Genomic DNA, 23,693 nt, shown 5'->3' with positions numbered 1-23,693 from the left:
CAGGGGAATATGATATGTTTGATATTCTAATACTATTGCCTATAGTATACCACTCAGATACAACAAGAGGCCCTTGGATTTCAGACTACACTTTCTTTTACTAACAACTCTATTCAAAGGATAGGATCTTATTTTGGTTAAGAAACATTAGTCCTCATAAATAAGTCATTTCACAAAGTTTCTAAGATCTATTTACTTTTCATGGACAAAAGCATCCACATCCTTGCCCTCCCAACAAATTCATATTCATTCAAACACATACACACGCACACACAGAGCAATCCTACACCAACTCAGCAGTCATTTCTAAGTCACTACATATTATTTCTCCTTTTATGTAGCCCTAGGCCCATCATGTTACTACTTAAGTAGAATATTAAAAAAGATCTTTTAAAAAATCTTAAGATTACCACAACAGATAAGGCACTGGTATGATGGCTTAATTTTGGTAGAAAAGTCAGTCCTGAACGAACTTGGTAATCTCGGAATCCTCCAGCTACAGAAAGTGTGGTTACATTTATGTGCTGAGCATTCAGAATCCAATAGTTGTTTACCATCATATAAAAATCTGGTAGGGAATAAAAAAAGAGAGATTAAAAAGTAGTAATCTGATAGCTCTTCAAACCCAGGAGAATGGCTATTATTTTAAAAAACAGAGCAGAAAATAACAAGTGTTAAGGATGCAGAGAAACTGGAAATGTAAAACGGTGCAGCCACTGTGGATATCAATTTGGTGGTTCCTCAGAAAGTTGAACATATTATTACCATATGACCCAGCAATCCACTTCAGCCATAAAGAAGAATGAAGTCCTGATACATTCTACAACATTGATGAACCTTGAAGACATCATGTTGGGTGAAAAAGACAGACACAAAAAGACAAATATTGTATGATCTCACTTATATGAGATATCTAGAATAAGCAAATTTCAGAGTCAGACAGTGGATTACAGGTTATGAAGGGCCAAGGATAGGGGAGAGGAAGGAAGAGTTATTGCTCAGTGGGTGCTGCTACAGGGATTAAATAAGTAAATATATCATGTAAAGGCCTTTACACAATGCCCAAAATATAGTAAGAACTCAATAAATATTAGCAATTCTATCTTACTATGTAAAACATTAGCAGACCTATTTATTTAAAACTAGAGATTCCTATTTTACTTAAATATAAAATTATTCTGAATGTAACTTAAAAGAGTCAACAAAACACAGATAGTTTATAACATGCCTTAAGAGACATGACGGGGAAGTGGATGTGGCTCAAGCAACTGGTCTTCTGTCTACCATAAGGGAGGTCCTAGATTTTGTTCCTGGGCCCTCCTGGTAAAGGAGAGCTAGCCCATGCGGAAAGCTGACGCAAAAGATGATGCAACAAAAAAAGAGACACAGAGAAAAGACAATGAAACACAACAAAGCAGGGAACTGAGGTGACTCAAGAGATTGAGTGCCTCTCCCCCACATTGGAAGGTCCTGGGATCAGTTCCCGGTGCCTCCTAAAGAGAAGACAAGAAGAGAAGACAAGGAGACACAGAAGAATGTGCAACAAATGGACACAGAGAACAGACAGTGAGTTTAAGTGCCAAGGGGGTGGGAATAAATAAAAATAATTCTTAAAAAAGAGATGAGGTCATCTTCAAGAATAACTAAACTGAGCTATAACAAGAAACCCTAGTGCCAAAACATATGCATCCATGTTAAGATGAAATTTAATAGCAGGTTCAAGAATGAGACTAAGTGGAAAGTCACAAAGAGATATGCTTAAAATTGGAGGTGCTGATTTGCAGTTGAGTTACTTTCCACATGGATAACTCTGTAGCACATTCTTAAGGAAGAAGCTATGGAGATTTATTTTTTTGATCCTGAGCAACAATGGGGAGGTCAGTTAGTGTTTATGGAAGTTTGAAGTTGTTTTATGAAGTCCCAAAAGAGAAAGATTATGCTTTTAAACTAATCTATTCCTGTGAATGTGATATCCTTTGATTGCATTAAATTCAGTTGAGGGTCCTTTGATTAGATTACTTGATTTTAGGACTTCTGATTGAACTATGTCAGTAAGGTGCGACTAAGGTTGAGACCCTGCCGCCTTGCTGGGTCTGATATAAGAGGAAACAGAGAGGAAGCAGATTTGGCTCAACTGACAGAGTGTCCACCTACCACATGGGAGGTCCAGGGTTCAAACCCAGGGCCTCCTGATCTGTGTGGTGAGCTGGCCCACGAGCAGTGCTGATGCATGCAAAGAGTGCCATGCCACCCAGGGGTGTCCCCCACATATGGGAGCCCCAAGCACAAGGAGTGCACCCCATAAGGAAAGCCGCCCCACGCGAAAAAGCACAGCCTGCCTAGGAGTGGCGCCGCACACAAGGAGAGCAGCAAGATGATGCAACAACAAAAAAAAGAGACAGATTCCCAGTGCCGCTGACAAGAATACAAGCAGACACGGAAGAATATATGCAAATGGACACAGAGAACAGACAACCGGGGAGGGGGAAGGGGAGAGGAAAAAAAAAAGAAAAGCAATGCAATTCTTAGTACGACAGAAATGTTTAAAAACAAAACAAAACAAACAAAAGGAAACAGAGAGTGCCTCACTCAGACAGAGGAAAAAGAAAACTGGCATATTTGATTCTGCAGTGTGAGAGAGAGGACTGCTTAAGCACAAAGCCACCAAAAGGCTGGGTCTATGAGGCAGCTCAAGAGGAGACCAGCCCTGCTGTATTCCTGATAGCTTAATGATGAACTTGGAAAGAGCAAAGAACAATGTAAGAGGTCCAGAAAGAGACAATCCCTATGCCTGGCTGCTTAAAGTGGAGTTCCAAGAGACAGTAGATTCTGAAGGGGAAGGCAGAGACCTCCACAGAGATTGGTAGCCATCTTGCTTCATCATGTGGCAACAACACCAGGCAGGATCAATAGTAGCTGACTTTGGTGAGGAAGCATCTATTACGGTGCCTTGAGTTGGACTTTTCATGGCCTTGGAACTGTGGCTTTTTCCCCAAATAAACACCTTTTATAAGGACCAGTATATTTCTGGTACTTTGCATCAGCAGTCCATTGGCAAACTAAAACAGTGTATATGTCACAGAACTCACCTGTAATAAAATGGTCCACTGGCATCACAGGAGCAACATGAGGTGTGGCTTGTGTAATAAGAAGATTGATCAGATCTTGTTTAAAATTTTTCAATGTAAGCAATGCTCTTGCAACAAGGCCACCCATAGAATGACCAATTATTGCCACACTTTTTGGAGCAAATTCTTGACCCTATCAAAAAAAAAAAAAAATGACCAAGGCATAATTAAGGCTTAGTATGATAAAAATATTGACCATTGTTCTCTGCATATGGACATTTTATAGAAAAAAAATAAAGCTATTTATATAACTGCCCATCTTAAGGTATAGAAATACATCTTTAAATAGGTGTAACTTATATAAGCATACTATTTTGGGTTCTGCCAAACATTTTTAACAGCTATACTTTGGTTTTCTGAACCAAAATCAGAAAGCTCAGTCTAGGAAATCACATTTGTGCCATTTATGATATTGGATGCAATATGAGGTTTAAATACATTTGGTGAATGTCATAATATTAGAATTTACAAGACATTAAGAAATCAGATCTTTGTGCATTTGGGTTTTTAAAACAACCAGCATTCCAGCACATTTTCTTCACTAACAGCAATGTATTTTCTTTTTCGAAGAGGTATTATTGCTTTTTAAAATATATTTACTTAAAAAAATTTCTTTAAAGATACTTAGATTATATAAATGTTACAAAAAAATATTGGAGATTCCCACATACCCCACTCCCTACCCCTCCCACATTAACAACATCCTTCATTAGTGTAGGACTTTTGCTACAACTGATGAACACATATTAGAGCACTGTCACTAAGTGTGGATTATAGTTTACATTGTAATTTACACTCTCCCCCACATAATTTTGTAAGTTATGACAAGATATATAATGGCCTGCATCTGTCAGTACAATGACATTCAAGACAATTCCAAAGTCCCAAAAATGCCCCCATATTACACCTATTTTTCCCTCTCCCTCACCACAAAACCACCAGTAGACACTGTCTCCACATCAATGATAAAAGTTCTTCCATTGCTAGAATTACAATAAGTCTGCAGTAGAATAACAGTAAGTCTACTCTAGTCCTTCATTCATTCCCCAATCCTGAATTCTGGGATGGTGATGCCCACTCTGCCTCTAATTGAGAGGGGCTTAGAACCCACGGGGCAGATGGATGGGACTATCTTGTTTGCAGTTGCAGACTCTTTCTGTTCCTTAGGTGGGTCCAATGAACTGGAGAGTAGGCATTGCAACTCCGTGAAGATTCAGGGCCCAACTGGCACATGGACAGCCCAAAGATTTAAGCCTCTTGGACATATACGTATCAACACCAGTACTAAATATAGGTTCAAATGGAAGGGACAGAAGAGCCATGTGTAGGGAAACCACAACTGAGTCTAACTCTGTCACACTGGAGAGCATAAATTCCAAAGTAGGGCCCACTGGCAGGGTGCCAAACTCCTGAGCCTTGTGCCCTGCCTATAATATCTAGATGTTTCAAGAGCGCTCGGGAGTCCCAGTATTTGAGGCAATATTTACTTAGACAGTCAATGAGATCCTGCTGAGACATGCATAAGTGTAACTTCTGGAATGACCTCCCAACTCACTTCAAAGTCTCTTAGCCATATAAACTCATTTGTTTTTACCCTTTCCCCCTTTTGGTCAAGGTCTTTTTCCAGTTGCACTGCTAGTTGGTAGTAATCCCTTGGTGCCAGAGAGGCTCATCCCCAGGAGTCATGTACCATGGCAGGGGGAAGGTAATGCATTTATATGCCGAGTGTGGCTTAGAGAGGCCACATTCGAGCAACAGGGAGGCTCTCAGGAGGTAACTCTTAGGCACCCTATAATACTAGGCTAAGTTTCAATTTCAAAAGTATAAGTTCGTAAGTAGTCATCAATATCAAGGGCCCGTCAATGGTCCATTCTCCTTCATTAGTCACTGCCCCTGTGCCTTAGAAGTATGCCCCAGGTGAACCTCCTCCCATGCATCCCCCATATTTAGCTTTTAAATAATCTTTTGTTTCTACATGCCATCTTCAGTTTCGCTACCAAAAAATTGCTCAGCATACCTCACATTCAATCCTTTATCTGTGCCTTCTTTCGTATTACTATGAAAAAATCGGACCTTTTACAAAAAAATTAAAGTAAATCTGACACTTCTATCCTTAATAAGGACTGCATGCAAGGAGAACTACTGGTTGAGTCTGGGACCTTAGATTTTGGGGTGGTTCCTACCATTCCTTAAATGCTAAGAATGGTTCACTGTATCTAAACCATTTGTGCAAACCATATAGTTTATACTGAACACCTGCTGTCCTTGTGGGAGTCTAGTATTTTGGTATGTGCCTATATGATTGGATCCAAAAAAAACCCTTAGGCACTGGGTCTCTAATGAGCTTCGCTGAGACAAAACTTCACACATTTCACAATTCATTGCTGTACTTAAGAATTAACTGTATCTTCTGTGACTCCATAGGAGAGGACTTTTGGAAGCTTGGGAGAGGACTCCTGGAAGTTTGTGCTTGGCTTATTTTGAACTTTGCCCCATGCACCTTTTCCCATTGCTGATGTTACTCTCCAATCCTTTGCTATAATATAAATATATCCATGAGAATGATTATGCTGCATCCTGTGAATCCTCATGAAGAATCATCTAACCTGGGGGTGGGACCTTGGCAATCCTCAACAAAACACCTGATGTGGGCAAAAGCTAACCCCTATTTGTGCTCTCGATCCTATCTCTTTTGGTCTTCTCAAAGTACATCACTCCAGCAATTCTTCCTACTTTATTCTTGCATTACTGTTTTCCCCTCTCTACTAGATTACTCCCATTAGTGTATAAATATACTGTTACTCTGCTTAAAAATTATAAACAACCCTCTTTTGGTAGCCATTTTCCCTTTAGTGATTATACCATTCCTTCATCTCTTTAGAGCAAAACCTTTCAAAAAAAAAACAAAAAACAAAACAGTTGCCTATATAATACATGCTGTCTCCAATTTCTCAACTTCCATATGCTTTTTTTTTTTAAGAGCTTATGGAACCATCTGGCAGTATTTATTTATTTTTTAAGTTTTTAAATTAAATTAAATTTTATTTTTTATTTCTCTCCCCTTCCCCCGCACCTCCAGTTGTCTGTTCTCTGTGTCCACCCACTGCATGCTCCTCCCTGTCCACTTCTGTTGTTGTCAGTGGCACGGGAATCTGTGTTTTGTTCTTGTTGCGTCATCCTACTGTGCCAGCTCTCCGTGGTGTGGCGCCACTCCTGGGCAGGATGAACTTTCCTTCGCGCTGGGAGGCTCTCCCTATGGGGAACACTGCCTGTGTGGGGGGCTCCCCAACGCGGGGACACCCCTGCGTGGCATGGCACTCCCTGCGCATATCAGCACTGCACACGGGCCAGCTCCACAAGGGTCAAGGAGGCCCGGGGTCTGAACTGCAGACCTCCCATGTGGTAGACGGACGCCCCAACCACTGGGCCAAGTCCGCTTCCCTCTAAATGCTTTTAAACCCACTCCAATCATGATTTCTCCCCAGTCTTTCACAAAAAGTGTTCTTGCCAAGTCACCAAGGAATATAATGGTCAGTTCTCAATCCTCATCTACTTGACCTATCAAAAGCATTTGATACAGATGATAACTTCTTTCTCTTTGAAATACTTTCTTTACTTGGTTTCCAGGACAACATACTCTAATAATTCTCCTTTCACCTCACGGAGTACTCCTTTTTAGTAGCTGTTGCTGGTTCCAATTCAATTCTTTTGATCTCCTGAAACTGTCGTAAGCCAAGCCACATGCCTTTCATTTCTTCTCTTTCACATCTATGTTGCCTCTGCTAGTGATCTCAGTCTTGTGGCTTTAAATTCATCTACACACTATCACACCCAAAGTTATCATCTTTAGACTGGAACTCTTCCCTGAAGTCTGGTCTTGAGCTCGAATTGCCTACACAATGCCATACTTGGGATGTCTAATGCCATACTTGGGATATCTCAGACTGAAATTTGTCTAAAACTAAACTCTTAATCTCCTCCAAATCTGTTCCTCCTACATTCTTCCCTGCCTCGGTTATTGAAAACTCAATCCTTAAAAGTCCTTAGCGAAAAAAATGGAGATCATCCTTAACTCTTCATTTCCTCTCAAACTCCCAATCCTCTAACGGATCTGCAAGTAAATCTTGTTGGCATACCTTTAAGATTATACCTATCTGACCATTTCATATCACTTTCATTATTACCAACTTGATTCAAAGCACAATTATTTCTTACCTGAATTACTGCAATAGCCTCCTAACTTCTCTGCTTCTTTCCTTACTTTTCTTGAGTTTATCTCCAAGAGCAGCCAGAAGGATACTGTTAAAACCTAAGATGGAACATGCCACTCCTCCGCTCAAAACACTCTATAGTGGCTTTCGATATCATTCCAAATAAAAGGTAAAGTTTCTATAATTCCCTACAAGACTCTAAAATCTGCCTGTCCCTTGTCTTGTCCTTCTACTTACTCTGCTCTAGCCATACCAGTTTATCCTCAAATATAACAGACACATGCCTGCTCATATATTTGTTTCCTCTGCCTAGAGTACTCTTTTCCTAGCTATCCAAATGGGCCACTCTCTTATACCCTTTAAATTTGTATTAAATTATCTGCTTCTCAATAAAGATCTTCTCTGGGTATCCGTATTTATAACTGTAATCTTCTACCCTAGACTCCTTACCTGCCTTTCGTGCTTTATTTTTCTTACTGACATCTATCACCATATAAGATATTATGTATTTTTCTTATCTAATTTATTATCTACCTCTCCCTACTAGAACAAAAGATCCACAAGGACTTGAATTTCTGTGTTGTTCACTGTTATATTCACTTGCAAACTCAAATGATGAATGAATGAGTTTTCTTCCATCCAGACAGTTCTCTCACTTCCTCATACTGTAATCCTGTCCATTTATCAAAATACAGTTGTCCTGGGAGCAAGTGGTTGAGCACTTGCCTCCCAGATGGGAGGTCCCGGGGTTGGTTCCCAGTGCCTCCTGAAAAAAACAAAAACAAAAACGAAAACAACAAGCAAAACAAATGAAAAAACCAACTTAGGGAAGCTGATTTGGTTCAGTGGTTGAGCACCACCTTCCCACATATAAGGGTCCAAGTTCATTCCCTGGCCCCTGGTACATCTAAATAAATAAATAAGTATGTAAGTAAGTAAGTAAGTAAGTAAATAAATAAAAATATAGTTGTCCTTTCTCTAATTCCTACTTAACTTGCTTGAATAAAAATCTCACTTTCTAAAAGTCTCAACTTAAGAAAAAGTTTATTACTTCTACTATAAATTTAGTATATCATTAGAGAAAATCTGAAAATAAAAAATGGAAAAAGGAAAAACTATTCAGCATATAACATTAAAGACATCTGATTGTTTATTGTGAATAACATGTATGGAATCTCACTTTGTGACCACATCTTATTTCTTTAATCCAATAAATAATCCTTAACCTAATATGGCTTACTTCCTCCCAGAAAACTCATCATAAAACTTGTAATTACTCATAATTTAGAAAGTTTGTTTCTATTTCTACTGTGCAGTTGTTTTTTTTCTTTATCATGAATGGGTGCTGAATGAATTAAAATAATTTTTCTTCATCTATTGAGATGATCCTATGATGAATTACATTGACAGATATGAGAATATTTAAACAACTACGCATTTTTAGGATAAACCCTATTGGGTTCTTTAATATTACTGGATTGTTAAGACTAATTTTTGGTTGAGGATTTTATCTCTGTATTCATGAGGGATGTTTATGTGGTCTCTCTTTTCTTTTCTTACAATACCCTTGTCTGATTTTAGTATCAGAGCTGCTGGCCTCATAAAATGAACTGGAAAGTATTTTCTCTTCCTCTAATTTCTGAAAGTTTATGAAAGATGGGTCTTGTTCCCCTTACATGTCTGCTATAATTGCCACTGAAGACATTTAGCCCTAGATTTAATTATAATTTCAGAAAATTTTAAGTAGATATAGGCCTATTCAGATTTTGTTTTTTTCTTATGTATGTTTTAGTAATTTACATGTTTCAAGGAATTTACTTATTTCATCTGAGCAGTCAAATTTATTTGCATTCTATAGGCTCTATAGTGATTTTCCTTTCTCACTGATATTGTTCATTTGTTTTCTCTATTTTTCTTAGTCTAGCTGGTAGTTTATCAGTTTCTCTACAGTCTGTATGTTTTCCATTTCATTTTTATTTTTTCACCCTTCTAATTACTTTGCATTTGCACTGTTCTTTATTTGGAAGCTCAGATCATTAATTTCAAACTTATCTTCTTTTCTAATATAAGCATTTACAGCTATAAGTTTTCTTCTAGTCACTCCTTTAACCTTTTTTTTTTAGATTTATTTATTTTATTTCTCTCCCCTCCTCCCTCCTTTCCCCCACCCCAGTTGTCTGTTCTCTGTGTCTATCTGCTGCGTGTTCTTCTTTCTCTGCTTCTGTTGTTGTCAGCAGCACAGGAATCTGTGTTTCTTTTTGTTGCATCATCTTGTTGTGTCAGCTCTCCGTGTGGGCAGCACCATTCCTGGGCAGGCTGAACTTTCACACTGGGCGGTTCTCCTTACGGGGTGCACTCCTTGTGCGTGGGGCTCCCCTATGCGGGGACACCCGTGTGGCATGGCACTCCTTGCACGCATCAGCACTGCGCATGGCCAGCTGCACACGGGTCAAGGAGGTGGTCCGGGGTTTGAACCCCGTACCTCCCATGTGGTAGACGGATGCCCTAACCACTGGGTCAAGTCTGCTTCCCACTCCTTTAATCTTATACATTCTGATGTTTTGTTTTCATTTTCATCCAGGTCAAAATATTGTCAAATATCCCCTTTAATTTTCTTTTTAACCCCTGGATATCTAGAAGAAATTTCCAAATATCTGAGGATTTTTCAGATATCTTTTTGTTGATTTCTAATTTAATCCTGCTTTGGTCAGAAAATAATCATGTTTCCAATCCTTTAAATTTACTGAGACTTGTTTTCCAGCATATAATAATATAGTATGCCTTAGTAAATAGTCTATGCATCTTTTAAAAGAACATATATTCTACAGTTGTTGAACGTAGCATCTTATAAAAGTCAATAAAGTTACTTTCCAGTTCATTGGTCTCACCCAGGAAAACTAACATGGAGGTGATGATGGACAACTACCATACAAGGAACTGAGAGAGTCTACAACTGCAAGCAAGACAGTCCCATCCCTTGGTCTACAGGATCACTCTCAATTAGAGGTAGAGTGGACATCACCATCCCAGAATCCTCAGGACTGAGGAATGAACTATGGACTAAAGTAGATTTATTGGTATTCTATTATACTACAGACTTATTGTGATTCTAGCAGTAGAAGAAATTTTAACACTGATGTGAACGTAGTGGCCACTGGAGGTTCTGAGGGCAGGGTGAGGGAAAAACAGGTGTAATACAGGGGCATTTTGGGACTTGGGAATAGTCCCAAATGATATTGCAATGACAGACACAGGCCATTATAAATCTTGCCATAATCTACAGAATTGGGTGGGAAAGAGTGTAAACTACAATGTAAACTTTAATCCACACTTAGTGGCAATGCTCCAAAATGTGCTCATCAATTGCAATGAATGTACCTCACTACTGAAGGATGTTGTTAATGTTGGAAAATGTGGGAGGTGTGGGGAGCAGGGCAAATGGGAATCCTCTATATTTTTTATGTGACATTTGTATAATCTAAGGATCTTAAAAATTTTTTTTTCAATTTTTTAAAAAAGTCAATAAAGTTAAGTTTTTAATAGTGTTGTTCAAATCTTCTATATCCTCACTGATTTGTGTATTTTCTCAGCTATGGAGTGAGGAATGTTGAAATCACCAACCATAACTGTTGATACCTCTTCCTTCATTTCTGTTAATTTTTGCTTCACGTATTTTGAGGCTCTTGTTATTGGATGCATACTCATTTAGGATTGTTTTGCCTTCTTGATGAAGTGATCCTTTATCATTAAGAAATATCCCTCTTTATCCCTGGTAATAGTCTTTTTCCTGGACAGTCTATTTAATAAAGTTTATTAATAAAGCCACATCAGCTTTCATAGGATGTGTTTGCATGTACACAATATTCCATTTCTTTACTTTGAACCTATCAATGTCTTTATATTTAATATGACTTTCTAGTAGATACCTTAACATATAGTTGGGTCTTGTTTTTTGTTTTTTTTTTAAATCTATTCTGACAAGCTCTTTTAACTGGAGTGTTTACTCCATCTACATTTAATGTAATTATTAATATACCTGGATTAAATTCTATCATCTTGCCATCTGTTTTCTAATTTTTTCATCTATATTATATTCCCCACCCTTTCTTCTTTCAGATTGAGTATTGTTTAATGTTCAATTATATTTCCTCCATTTGCTCTTTAGCCACACCTCTTTTTTGTTATTCTAGAAATTATAATATACAACTTAAATTATCAGGCTACCATCAATTAAATATTATACCACTTCAAGTAAGAATCTTGTAGAATAACTCCATTTACTCCTACCCTTTTTTTTTTGGCCATTACTGTCATGTATTTTCCTACTTATTATGTTATAAACCTTGTAATACCTTTTGGTTGTAATAGTCTTCTTTTTTTAACCTTTTTATTTTGAACCAATTAAAGAAAGTTTGCAAAAAGAACACTTCATTCTTTCACTACTCATTCCATGTTCCCTTTACTCTCAGCAAGCACCTTAGCTGGCCGTCGTTTTTTGCCTGGTGGGGAGACCCAAGCTTTCATTCCTGAAGATTCTGGGTCATTGTTAGTCCTCCTTGGATTGGGCTGTTGCAATTTTCCATTGACTTTAATTACAGGGGATAATAGTACTAAGAGACATCCTAGGGAACCTCCTGTATTCCAGGCAAACTCTTCTTTACCCCCACTATATAGATACAATCCTATTTCCCCTTTATAGTCAGGATCAATTACCCCAGCCAGAACATTAATTTCCTTCTTCACCTGTTGATTCAGAGGCATGAGGAGCCCAATGTGGCTAAGTGGTAGTCTTAACTTCCACTTCAATGGAATCATTGTTGTTCCCTGGTGGAAGCACTCCTCCTTTTTGGAACTAAGGTCTGTAGACCAGCAGAGCTTAAGGTTGCAGGACAGAAAGCAAAAATATTCCTAGTGGATCACAAGGGCTAATAGTGAGTGATGCCACTCCCAACTCTACCCCTTAATTCTTGGACCCATGAATCCTGGTTATGTGAGAAAGAGCACCACAGAGTGGACGCTGATTTAGAGCATTCACAGCCTCCTGGAGAACAATGCCCCAGCCCTGCAAGGAACTGCCACCTAGTGGGCAACTTAATTGAGTCTTCAAAAGGCAACTCTACCATTCTATCAATCCAGCTGCTTCAGGATGATGGGGAACATCATAAGCATGTGCCCATTCCCACACATCATTTGCTCTGAAGCAGGTTCCTTGATCAGAAGCAATGCTGTGTGGAATACCATGGCAGTGGATAAGATAATTCAGTTAAGTCTATGGACGGTAGTTTTGGAGGAAGCACTGTGTGCAGGGAAGGCAAATGTGTATCTGGAGTATGCGTCTATTTCAGTTAGAACAAATCGCTGCCCCTTCCATGGTGGAAGTGGTCTAGTGTAATCAACCTGCCACCAGGTAGCAAGCTGATCACCTTGGGGAATGGTGCCATTTCAGGGGCTGAGTGTGGGTCTCTCCTGCTGGCAGATTGGGCACTCAGCAGTGGTTATAGCCAAGTCAGCCTCGGGGAGGGAAAATCCATGTTGCTGAGCCCAATATCTCCATTCTTACTATGAAGGCCACTTTTTGTTCATGAGCTCATTGTGCAATGAATGACGGGAGCGGTTCCGGAAAGGGGCTGAGTGCTAGCCACAGGGTAGGTCATCTTATTCACTTGATTATTAAAATCTTTCTCTGCTAAAGTCACCCTCTGGTGAGCATTCACGTGGGACACAAATATTTTCACGTTTTTTGCCCATTCATAAATCTCTTTGTCACCAGACCTCTGTCACCAATTTTCATATGTTGCTTCCAAGTCCCTGACCACCAGCCAAACCATCAGCAACAGCTCATAAATCAGTGTACAAATGCACCTCCAGCAATTTATTCTTTCAGGCAAAGGAACAACCATGTGCACTGCCTGAAGTTTTGTCCACTAGGAGGATTTGCCCTCACCACTGCCCTTCAGGGATGTCCTGAAAGGGGCTGCGGAGCTACAGTGCTGCAGCTGTGAATTAATTGTAAGGAACTCCCCAAGAGGCCACAGCTGTGGGTGGGGAAAGAGAAGGTAATGTGGCAGGAGTGGTGAACATGGGCATTTGGGCCACTTCCTCATGTAACTTACTTGTGCCTTCAGGACCCACTCATGCCCTGTCACATATACCACTTCCACTTTACGATGGAGTGCTGATGGGCACACCCAACTTTATGGTTTGGTGAGTCAGACAATACCCACCCAGCTTGTGTTAGGCAACTCAGGTTTCATGGTAACTTGATGGCCCATGGTTGAGTGTTCAGTCTCTACTGAGGCCCAGTAGCAAGCCAAAAGCTGCTTCTCAAAAGAGTAGTTATCTGCAGAGGGTGGCGGGGCTTTGCTCCAAAATCCTAAGGGTCTGCATTGTGATTCTCCTATAGGGGCCTGCCAAAGGCTCTAGACAGCATCTATTTGCCACTGATACTTCCAACACTATTGGATCTACTGGCTCATATGACCCAAGTGGCAGTGCAGCTTGCACAGCAGACAGGACCTGTCACAGGGCCTCCTCTTGTTCAAAACTAGCAGATTTTCTGGTCACTCAGTAAATTGGCCAGAATAGCATACCCAAAATAAGGAATGTGTTGTCTGAAATCTGAAGAGATCAACTAAGTGTTGTGCCTCTTTTCTGGTTGTAGGAGGGGTCAGATGCACATTTTATCCTTCACTTTACAAGGGGTATCTTGATATGTCCCACACCACTGGATACCTAGAAATTTCACCAAGGTAGTAGGCCCCAGTATTTTTGTTGCATTTATTTCCCATCCTCTCTCATGGAAATGCCTTACCAATAAATCTAGAGGTTTTGCTACTTCTTGCTCACCAGGTCCTGTCAACATGATATCACCAATATAATGGACCAGAGTGATGCCTTGTGGGACGGAGAGATGATAAAGTCCCTGTGGACAATATTATGACATAGGGCTGGAGAAGGGATACACCCGAGGCAGGACAGTGAAGGCAGAAAGCAAATTATTTCTGGTGGTCCTTACTAATGGCGATTGAAAAGAAAGCATTTGTCAGATCAACAGCTGCATACTAGATACCAGGGGATATGCTAATTTGTTCAAGCAATGATACCACATTTGCCACAGCTGCTGCGACTAGAGTCACCACCTGGTTAAGTTTACAATAATCTATTGTCATCCCCCAAGATCCAACTATTTTCTGCACAGGCCAAATAGGAGAGCTGAATGGGGATGTGGTGGGAATCATAACCCCTGCATCTTTCAAATCCTTGATGGTAGCACTGATCTCTGCAATCCCTCCAGGAATCCAGTATTGCTTTTGAGTTACAATTTTGCTAGGGTAGTGGCAGTTCTAATGTCTTCCACCTGGCCTTTTCTACCATAATGGCCCTCACTCTATAAGTCAGGGATCCAATATGGGGATTCTGCTAGTTATTGAGTATGTCTACTCCAATTATGCCTTCTAGAACTTGGGAAATAACCACCAAATGGGTTCAGGGACCCACTGACCCAGTGAGACAGACTGAGCTAAAACTCTATCAATTACCTAAACTCCATAAGCCCCTATTCTGACTGTTGGACCACAGTGATGTTTTGGGTCTCCTGGAATTAATGTCATTCTGATCCAGTGTATTAGTCAGCCAAAGGGTTGCTGATACAAAGTACCAGAAATCTGTTGGCTTTTATAAAGGGTATTTATTTGGGGTAGAAGCTTACAGTTAAAAGATCCTAAAGAGTCCAACTCAAGGTTACCATAAGAGGTACTTCCTCACCCAAAGTCTGTTGCCACGTGTTGAATCAAGATGGTAGGTGAAGGGTTCAGCCTTCCTCCTTCAGCTTAAGGCTCCGTGGTCCCAGCTCCTTCTGATCTCAAGTGTAGGCTGGCATAGGGCTCAGGTGCTCTGTTCTCTTCAGCTGCAAACTTATCAGGCCAAATGCTTCTTCTCTCCCTGGGGCCACAGGATCAAAGTCCTCCTCCATGTCTACGGAGCTCTTTCTCTTTTCTCAGGTATTTGCTTCTGTGTTCTTGACTGAGTGTCCGTTTATATAGCCCACCAAGGTGGGGAGGGACTCAATCCTGCAAGCCCTAATGACAGGATTGAATCAAAGCCCTAATCTTAATTTAATCAATTAAACATAAAGTCTCTGATTTTAACACAATCAAAAGGTAGCATACCCAGAGGAACCGACCAGTTTACAAACATAATCAATATCTCTTTTTTAGAATTCATAAATAATATGAAACTGCCACAGCCAGCATCTAATAATCCCCAAAATGTCTGATCATTTCCTTTTCCCCAGTGCACAGTTAGCCTGGTAAAAGGCTGTAGATCTCTTTGGGGAAAGCTAGGAGGAAAATTAACAGTATAAATTTTTGGCAGTGCAATAGGATCCTTCCCCAAGGGGATGTGGCCTTCCCACCCCATTCAACCAGCTCTGGAACTGTACACTGTCTCAAGTCTGGGAATTAAAGGGCCGTGATTCTCTGTGTAATTCAAGTTAGGGTTTTATTCACTTGACCTAGAACTCTTCTGCTTATACAGATCAAGTAGGATATTAGTAGACTGCCCATCTATGTTACTTCTAGGTGCCCCATGATCTATTACACAAAACATAGGTCTATGCTACTAGACTCTTGATTGCTGCTTTGAGGCTGCCTTTCATTGCAGCAGCCACATTCACCTTGTCTTTGGTGATTAAGTGCTGTTACTTGGCTTCTACCAGCCTGAGATCAGATCATCCCCATAGTGTTTAAGGATTCTATTTCCATGACAGCAGTTCCCACAGTACCAGCTGATCTACAGAGAAGAGCAACCATAGAGCTCTTCAGGGAAGATGGTTAGTCTTACAAATTTATTCCTCACAGTTCTGGTTAAAGGTGTGTCCTCTGGACATTGCTGGTGGGTGCGCAGGTCTTAAATGGTGAATCCATTCTAGCATTCCAATCTCTCTAAGCCTTTGGAGCCCCTCCTCTACAGTATACCAGGGTAAATCAAGTATCTCCAACTCAGACATTCTAAGCCATCTTTTGGTTCATATTTCAGCTAGCCACCCAAACTGTTAAAGCCCTTTCTAACTCCTCGAGATATGGCACTGGATCCAGAATCCCTGCTTAGTCAGCCCATATCAATAAATTCAGCCTAATGCAATTTTTTATTTCCCCCACCATTATCCCATACCCTTAATATCCATTCCCACACATATTCCTGATTTCCATCTATATAAATTGGAAAACTCTTGCAGTTCTTTTAAAGTATAGTATACTTCCTCATGGGTCACACTTTGTACCTCACCTTTGGGGCCTTATTGTGATTTTAGTCTGGTTATAAATCTGGAAGAGGAATGGAGTGGTGGGGGTGGGTAAGGAGAAGAATTAGAACTGTCTTGAAAGCTAATTACCTCAGGGCATTCCTTTGCAGTTTCAACAGGTGAGGCAGGATTAATCTCTTCAGGCAGGGGTTCCTGGCAGACTCCTCAGGGCAGGGTGGAGGTTGGGTGACGGTTTCTCCTCCAATCTGTGACAGTCCCTCAGTCTTTCTTTGGCTTTTCATGACCTTAATACTTTTGAAGAGTATTGATCAATTACTTTGTAGTATGTCTCTCAATTTGGATTTGCCTAATGTTTTCTCATTTAGAAGGAAGTTATGCATTTTTGGCAAAAATAAAACAAAAATGATGTGTGTCCTTCTCAGTGCCTATGGCAAGGGGATAATGAAGTTGCTGTTTTATTACCAGTGATGCTGACCTTAGTTAAGGTGGTGTCTGACAGCTTTCTCCACCGTAAAGTTATTCCTTTCCTATGTAGTTAACTGAATCTCAAAAGAGATAAACTCTGAGACTATGCAAATTCCTTTTTTCTCTTCACACTTTTGCTCACGAATTTTAGCAGCCATTGCTGGATCACGTCTGCAGCAATGATTACTGAAGTATTTACCTAGTAGTGATTTTTCTATTTCCCTCTTTCCTTCTTCATTTATTATTTTGAATTTTTCTGTAAGGAAGAACTATTCCTTTTCCGCCACTAATTTATTCAATTATCTTTAGCAGTATGAATTCATAGGTATTTATTCTATTCTATGGATTAAAAATTCCTAAATCAATTATCTTTTAAAGAATTTAAGGAGAGAGAAAAATCATCTTGTTTATTTACTCCAGTTGATGTTTCTGTTGCTGTTTATTTCTTTGAGATCTAATATTTCACCTGGTTATCATATTCCCTCAGTGCAAAGAAATTTCATTCATATTTCTTGCAGTACAAGTTTGATGGTGATGAATCTACCAGTTTTTGTTACTGAGCCTTAAAGCAGGGATTCTTAAACCTTTTTTGTTCCTTGGACCCCTTTGCCAGTCAGGTGGAAACCAGAGACCCTTTACTAAGTCACACTATACCAAGTATTATTTAATAAACATATCACACCTGCACCAACACATTCCCCACAAGAATTTCAATTCTTGTTAAGAAGCCCTGCCTTTTTGTGTGATCTATGTATCTTAAAAAAAAAGAATAATAATAATAATTTAAAAATGGAAATAATAATAATTTAAAAATGGAAAGGGAAAAAAAAAAAAAAAGAATCCCTGCCTTAAAGGGAGAACTGATGATATCAGCAGTCACAAAGAAGAATCTCTCTATTTCAGCCAGCAAGCTTCTTCTGGGGAATTCACTGAAACTTTCATCAGAGTTCCCAATTTGTGGCCTGCCCTACAGAATTCAGACATGCCAATCCTGAGTAGCATAAGCCAGTTCCCATAATAAATCATAATAATCTGTTTCTCTGGAGAACTCTGAATAATACAATCCTACTTGGCATTCATTGAGTTTCTTAGATCTGTGGGTTAAATTTTTATAAACAAAATTGGAAAATTTGGAGCTATTGGTTCTTCAAATATTTTTCCTCCCCTATATTTCTCTCATCTTCTAGGGTTTCAATTATATGTTAGACTGCTTGATATCATCCCACAGGTCCCTGAGGCTCTGTCTTTTTTATCCTTTTATCATCTGTGCTTCAGTTTCGATAGTTTTTACTGTCTTCATGTTCAATTATCTCTGCTGCAGTGTTCAATCTGCTTTAAGGCCATCTAGTAAATTTTTCTTTCATTTTTTTCCCCCATTTCTCAATTAAATTTATTGGATACATATAATTTTTTTCAATCATACAATATGTTACACAATATATTTGGCTCACACAAATATCACAGTCATACAGTATTTGTCCATTGGTGTCTAGCTTGCTTGGTTCAACATAATGTCCTCCAGGTTCATCCAAATGTTTTACTTTATTTCTTCTTACAGCTGCATAATATTCCAACGTTTCACTATACCACAGTATGTTTACCCTTTCTTCTGTTGATGGACACCTGGGTTGTTTCCAACTTTTGGTAAACTGCTATGAACATAGGTGTGCAGATGTCTGTTCATGTCACTGCTCTCAATTCTTCTGGGTATATGCCCAAGAGTGGTATTACAGGGTCACATGGCAAATCTATATTCAACTTCTTTAGGAAATTTTTCTTTCATGATACATATTATTTCAGTCTTAGATTTTCCTTTTGCAGTTTCTTTTTTCCTTTCACAGTTTCCATTCTCTGCTGTGATTTCTCATCTGTTTCCTTGTTATATGAGTCTTTTACTTTAAATCCTTAACTTTGCTTGATATTTCTGAGGCTATATTAAGCATTGTTATGGTAGACCACAGGGTAGTTCTTGCTTTAGGGATAGAGCAGTCCTATTCCTAAATCATGTACTTTCAGGGGTCTCACATGAATGTCCAGTGTGTTCAGATAGGTCTTTCCTATCTGAACAAATATCTTTTTAGCTCACAATTCACCAGTAGCTGTTCTTCTGCAAGGCCTTGCGCAGTGAGTTACCAAGCAAGGGAGTGGTTCACTCCATCAGGAATATTTTATCCTTGACATTGTTTAATTGTTGGTGCAGAACTATCTTTAATCTGTCCTGTTACTCTTTTAAATGTCTCTAATGAGAATACATTCCCTCTTTACCTGGCATTTGAGGTGGACACACTCCTACTGTATCCTCCTTGATATGCCACTGCCTTGTAGTCTCTCACCCTTTGCATATACATCTTAGCATTTAAAGACTATTCAATGGAAACTTCTAGAACTCCTTTCTCTGCTTCGTTTTCTTCTTTCTCATACCCTGCCCCATAAATCTAGTCCATGTAGTAGCCTCAAATTTGAATCCCTGCCTCCCTCAGGTCAGTGATATTAATGGGTTCTGCCTGACAGCTTCACCTACTTGCCCTATGGTCTGGAAAATGCTTCCAGGCAGAAAAGTCAGGGCAACATAAGTTCATCTCATGTGTTTTCCTTCGTTCAGGGATCCTAGTCCTTTGCTGCTTTATTGTCCAACATCTGAAAATATATGCTTCAGAAATCTTGACCGGTTTTACAATTGTTTACATATGTAGGAGTACCAATTACTTAGTAATGACTAAAAGCAGAAATTCCTACCAATAGTTTTTAGGAAATGAATTTCACTCTTAATTTATATATATAGGTTTAAATTTTTTTCCTAAATTCACCACAAAGGTTTATTATAAATTAAATTTAAACTTCAAAAATCATCACTGAGTTCAAAACAACACACTCCCCCAAAAAACTTTGTGCAATCTCTGCTTCAACTTTCAAAAACAAACTCATGATTTAATATATACTGAGACTCTTTCTAAAAAAAGTGCTGAAGAAATGTACCAATATTGACTTCCAAGCTTATCTCTTACCTTGTAGAGTTTGAGAATCGTTTTAATGCATTCATGTACAAACTTGGTCTGCTTCTGAAGACTTCCACCATACAGAGCCACCAGTTCTTCATTGAAGTTAACACTAAAGAAGTCAAAGTGGTACTTGAAGTCAATGTCTTCTGCTTTTCTAAGTGCTATAGAGCCAAGAGAACGAACTGCAGAGGAAAAGGGTAAAGTGCACATTAAATAATTTTAAAGTTTCATCCATTCTTGCTTCAAAGCCTAACCATAAATAATTTTATTCCACACCCTGGATATAAATAACAGATTTCAGGTTGATACCCTTTGATAGTACCATTTTATAAGAAAAAACTTACATGGCAATTGTAAGCCTTACACACAAGAAATATGCTCTACCTATTTTTAAAAATATTTTAGGGGGAGTGGATGTGACCCAAGCAGTTGAACACTGGCCTCTCACATGGGAAGTCCTGGGTTTGGTTTCTTGTGCCTCCTAAAGAAAAAACGAGCAGATAACAAGCAAAAACAATGAGCAAACAGATGAGGAAGTCATCTTGGGGGATGGGGGGGAATTATACCAGGAAGTAGATGTGGCTCAAGCAGTTGAGCACCTGCTTCCCACACGGGAGGTCCCGGGTTTGGTTCCCGGTGCCTCCAAAAAAAACACAAAAACAAACAAACAACAATCAAACAAATGAAAATACCAACTCAGGGGAGCAGAGGTGGTGCAGTGGTTGAGTGCTGGCTTCCCACTAACAAGGTCCTGGGTACAAATCCCTGGCCCTGGTTTTTAAAAAAATAATAAAATTTTAAAAATTACATTAAATACTTTTATATAAAAAGTGAACAGTCATTCATTCTTTACCTGTTTGCCCTTCACTAGGGGCAACAACAGCTAAAAGGAAGGGAAGAATTCTTTGACAAATAAGAAATAAAAATTTTGTCACATTTATTGAGGATTTTAAGGAGAAGGTTCCCATAAGAAATATCTGCTCATCACTTGATTAAGATTCTCATGCTTGATTCGCTTCTCTCACACATGACATCCAATCCCCAAACTCAGTAAGTCCTTTCATGCTCTAGTTTCAAACATATACCCAACTCAAGTCTTCTCATCATTTCCAGCACCACCTTCCTAATCTAGGCACCATCATCTTTTGCCTGAACTACTCTAACAATTTCTTAACTGGTATCCCTGTGTCCACTCTTGGTAAACTCTTTTTGTTTTTATTGTTGCTGCTATTATTTTTTGTAAAGCCTTTAAGAGATTTCACTGAGAAATGATTAAATGGCATAAAATTGCAAGGTCTGCCTTATTAAACAAAAATTACTTGTCTTACCATTCCTTTTTAACATACACTATACATACATTGTAATTCCCATACTACCCTATTCACTGAGTAAATACACAATCCAGTGGTTTTTAGTATATTTACAAGGTTGTGCAACAATCACCACTAATTCCAGAATCTTTTTTCACCATTCCAAAAGGAAATCTTGCACCATTAGCAGTTAATCCCCATTACCCCATCCATCTAGTACCTGACCATTACTAATCAACTTTTGGTATCTATGGATTTGCCTATTCTAAATATTTTACATATGGATTCATATATTCCACTTAACATAATGTTTTCAAGGTTCAACCATGTTGTATCATGGATCAGTTCTTCATTCCTTTTTATTGTCAAATAATATTCTATTGTATGACTATATCACATTTATTCATTCACCATTTGATGTGTTTTTTCCTACTTTTTAGATATTATGAATAATGCGTCTATGAACATTTATATATAAGAAGATTTTGTATGGATGTAAGTTTCCATTTCTCATGGGTAGATACTTAAGAATGGAATTGTTGGATAATTATTTTTAATATTCTGAGTGTATTAGAGAGCCAAAGGGGTGCTGATACAAAATACCAGAAACTGATTGGCTTTTATAAAGGGTATTTATTTGGGGTAGAAGCTTACAGTTACCAAGTTACCAGGACATAAAAGATAAGGTACTTCCCTCACCAAAGTCTATTGCCACATGTTGGGGCAAGATGGCTGCTGACATCTGCCAAGAGTTCAGGCTTCTTGGGTTCCTCTCTTCCTGGGGCTGTGTTTCTCTCCAGCCTCAGCTGCTGTGCTCACTCCACAAGGCCAGCTGTACACTAACAGGCAAATGGCTCTTTCTCTCTTTCCAGGGCTTCTGCCATGTGTAAGGAGCCATCTCTATTCCTCTTGTGTTCTTCTCCTGTGTGTTCACTTCCTGGACTCCAGCTCAAAACTCCAGCATCAAAAAACTCCAACTCTGTCCTTTGCCATGCCTTTTATCTGTGAGTCCCCACCCACCAAGAAGCAGGGACTCAACACCCTACTGACACGACCCAATCAAAGCCCTAATCATAATTTAATCAGACCCAGGTACAGATAGGTTCACAAACATAATCTAATATCTATTTTTGGAATTCATAACTACATCAAACTGCTATACTCCACCCTCTGAATTCCAAAAAGACATTATAATATTCAAAAAAACCTTAAATCAGTAACAACGCAAGTACTAAATCATATCACAATCATTTTAAAGAAATACAGTTTGTCTTGGGGCAAAGTCCCGCCTAGATGCAGAAGTCAAAATTGCAAAAACATTTATCTGCTTCCAATAGACAAAGGATAAACATTTTCATAACAATAAGGAGAAATTAGAAGGGAAACATGAGTTATGGGTCCTCCACAGTTCAGTAAACCTGCAGGGCATCCTCCATTTGATTTCCAAGACTGAGAGTAATTCTTAAGATGATGGTTTCTTCTCCTTGGGGCCTTATGGGAACCTACCCTTTCCACAGGCTTGCCCAATGGCCATTTTCTTGGTTCCACTCTTGTCAAGCATCTGGGTACTGACCAAGCTCCAGACCTCACTCTTGAAGAGCACTGGGGTAATTGCCACACCTTACCACATCTTTGGGTTAGATGTAACCCCCCTAGTACAGTGAGGTGAAAGCAACATCGTACCTAACCTTTGACATACAGGATAAACTCTCCCAGAGCAACAAGATGACCACCTGGACTTCCCTAAACCATGGGGGAGAGACGTACCCCTCTCAGACCTATGGGGTGCTGACCTTAAACTGCCCCAATACTTGAGGAATATGCTCCACCCTCTACTGTACCCTGAGGTAGCAAAACTCTCCCAGAACATCGGGTGGGAACAATCATCCTCTTCAACTGCTGGGGCAAACTCACCCTTTCAGTACATATGGGTGGGGTTCCTCTCTAGGCCCAAGGCTATGTCTTAATTCCAGATTCAGCTTCCATGGTTTTCCTCTTAAAGCAGTTTCTCCTTCAATCTCTTCTTTCCATGTCTCTTTTAGTCCAAACTGACAGTGGTTTTGTTTATACAACTCTCTCAAAAACCTTGTTGGTTTAGCATGCAAGAAGCAGGGGTCCAAGCCATCAGACAGTAAGACTTTCCACAATTGCATCTTCAATCCTGATTTACAAGTTCCAAGTTTAGGTAAGTCCTCAAATGGGGGCACTGTCATTTGGGAGCTCAATTTCTAGAGGCTTGGAATTTCCGGAATAAGTTTCTGTTTTCTTTGTGCCCAACAATTCAGTTCTCAGCTTATCTCACTTGTCTAGCATTTTGC

At 39.4% G+C, this 23,693-nt stretch overlaps 1 protein-coding gene across 2 annotated transcripts in view; it reads right to left on the bottom strand.

Annotated features, from left to right (window-relative positions):
- The window catches only part of PGAP1 (post-GPI attachment to proteins inositol deacylase 1), an 85,244-nt gene that overhangs the window by 49,574 nt on the left and 11,977 nt on the right, over positions 1-23,693 (bottom strand). The window contains exons 3-5 of one of the 2 annotated variants that reach the window (XM_004468493.3): positions 20,072-20,247; positions 3,090-3,261; positions 411-568 (exon numbers count right to left, since the gene is read on the bottom strand). In XM_004468493.3, the coding sequence (XP_004468550.2) occupies positions 411-568; positions 3,090-3,261; positions 20,072-20,247 (506 nt within the window). Of the gene's footprint in view, positions 1-410; positions 569-3,089; positions 3,262-15,103; positions 15,418-20,071; positions 20,248-23,693 lie in introns of those variants that run through there. The other variant, XM_058300415.2, reaches the window with a different exon arrangement.

Source organism: Dasypus novemcinctus, chromosome 7, assembly GCF_030445035.2.
Source record: "Dasypus novemcinctus isolate mDasNov1 chromosome 7, mDasNov1.1.hap2, whole genome shotgun sequence".
NCBI classification, from domain to species: Eukaryota; Metazoa; Chordata; class Mammalia; order Cingulata; family Dasypodidae; genus Dasypus; species Dasypus novemcinctus.
Note: the sequence above shows the minus strand (reverse complement) of the source record. Positions and strands in the feature narration are given on the sequence as shown.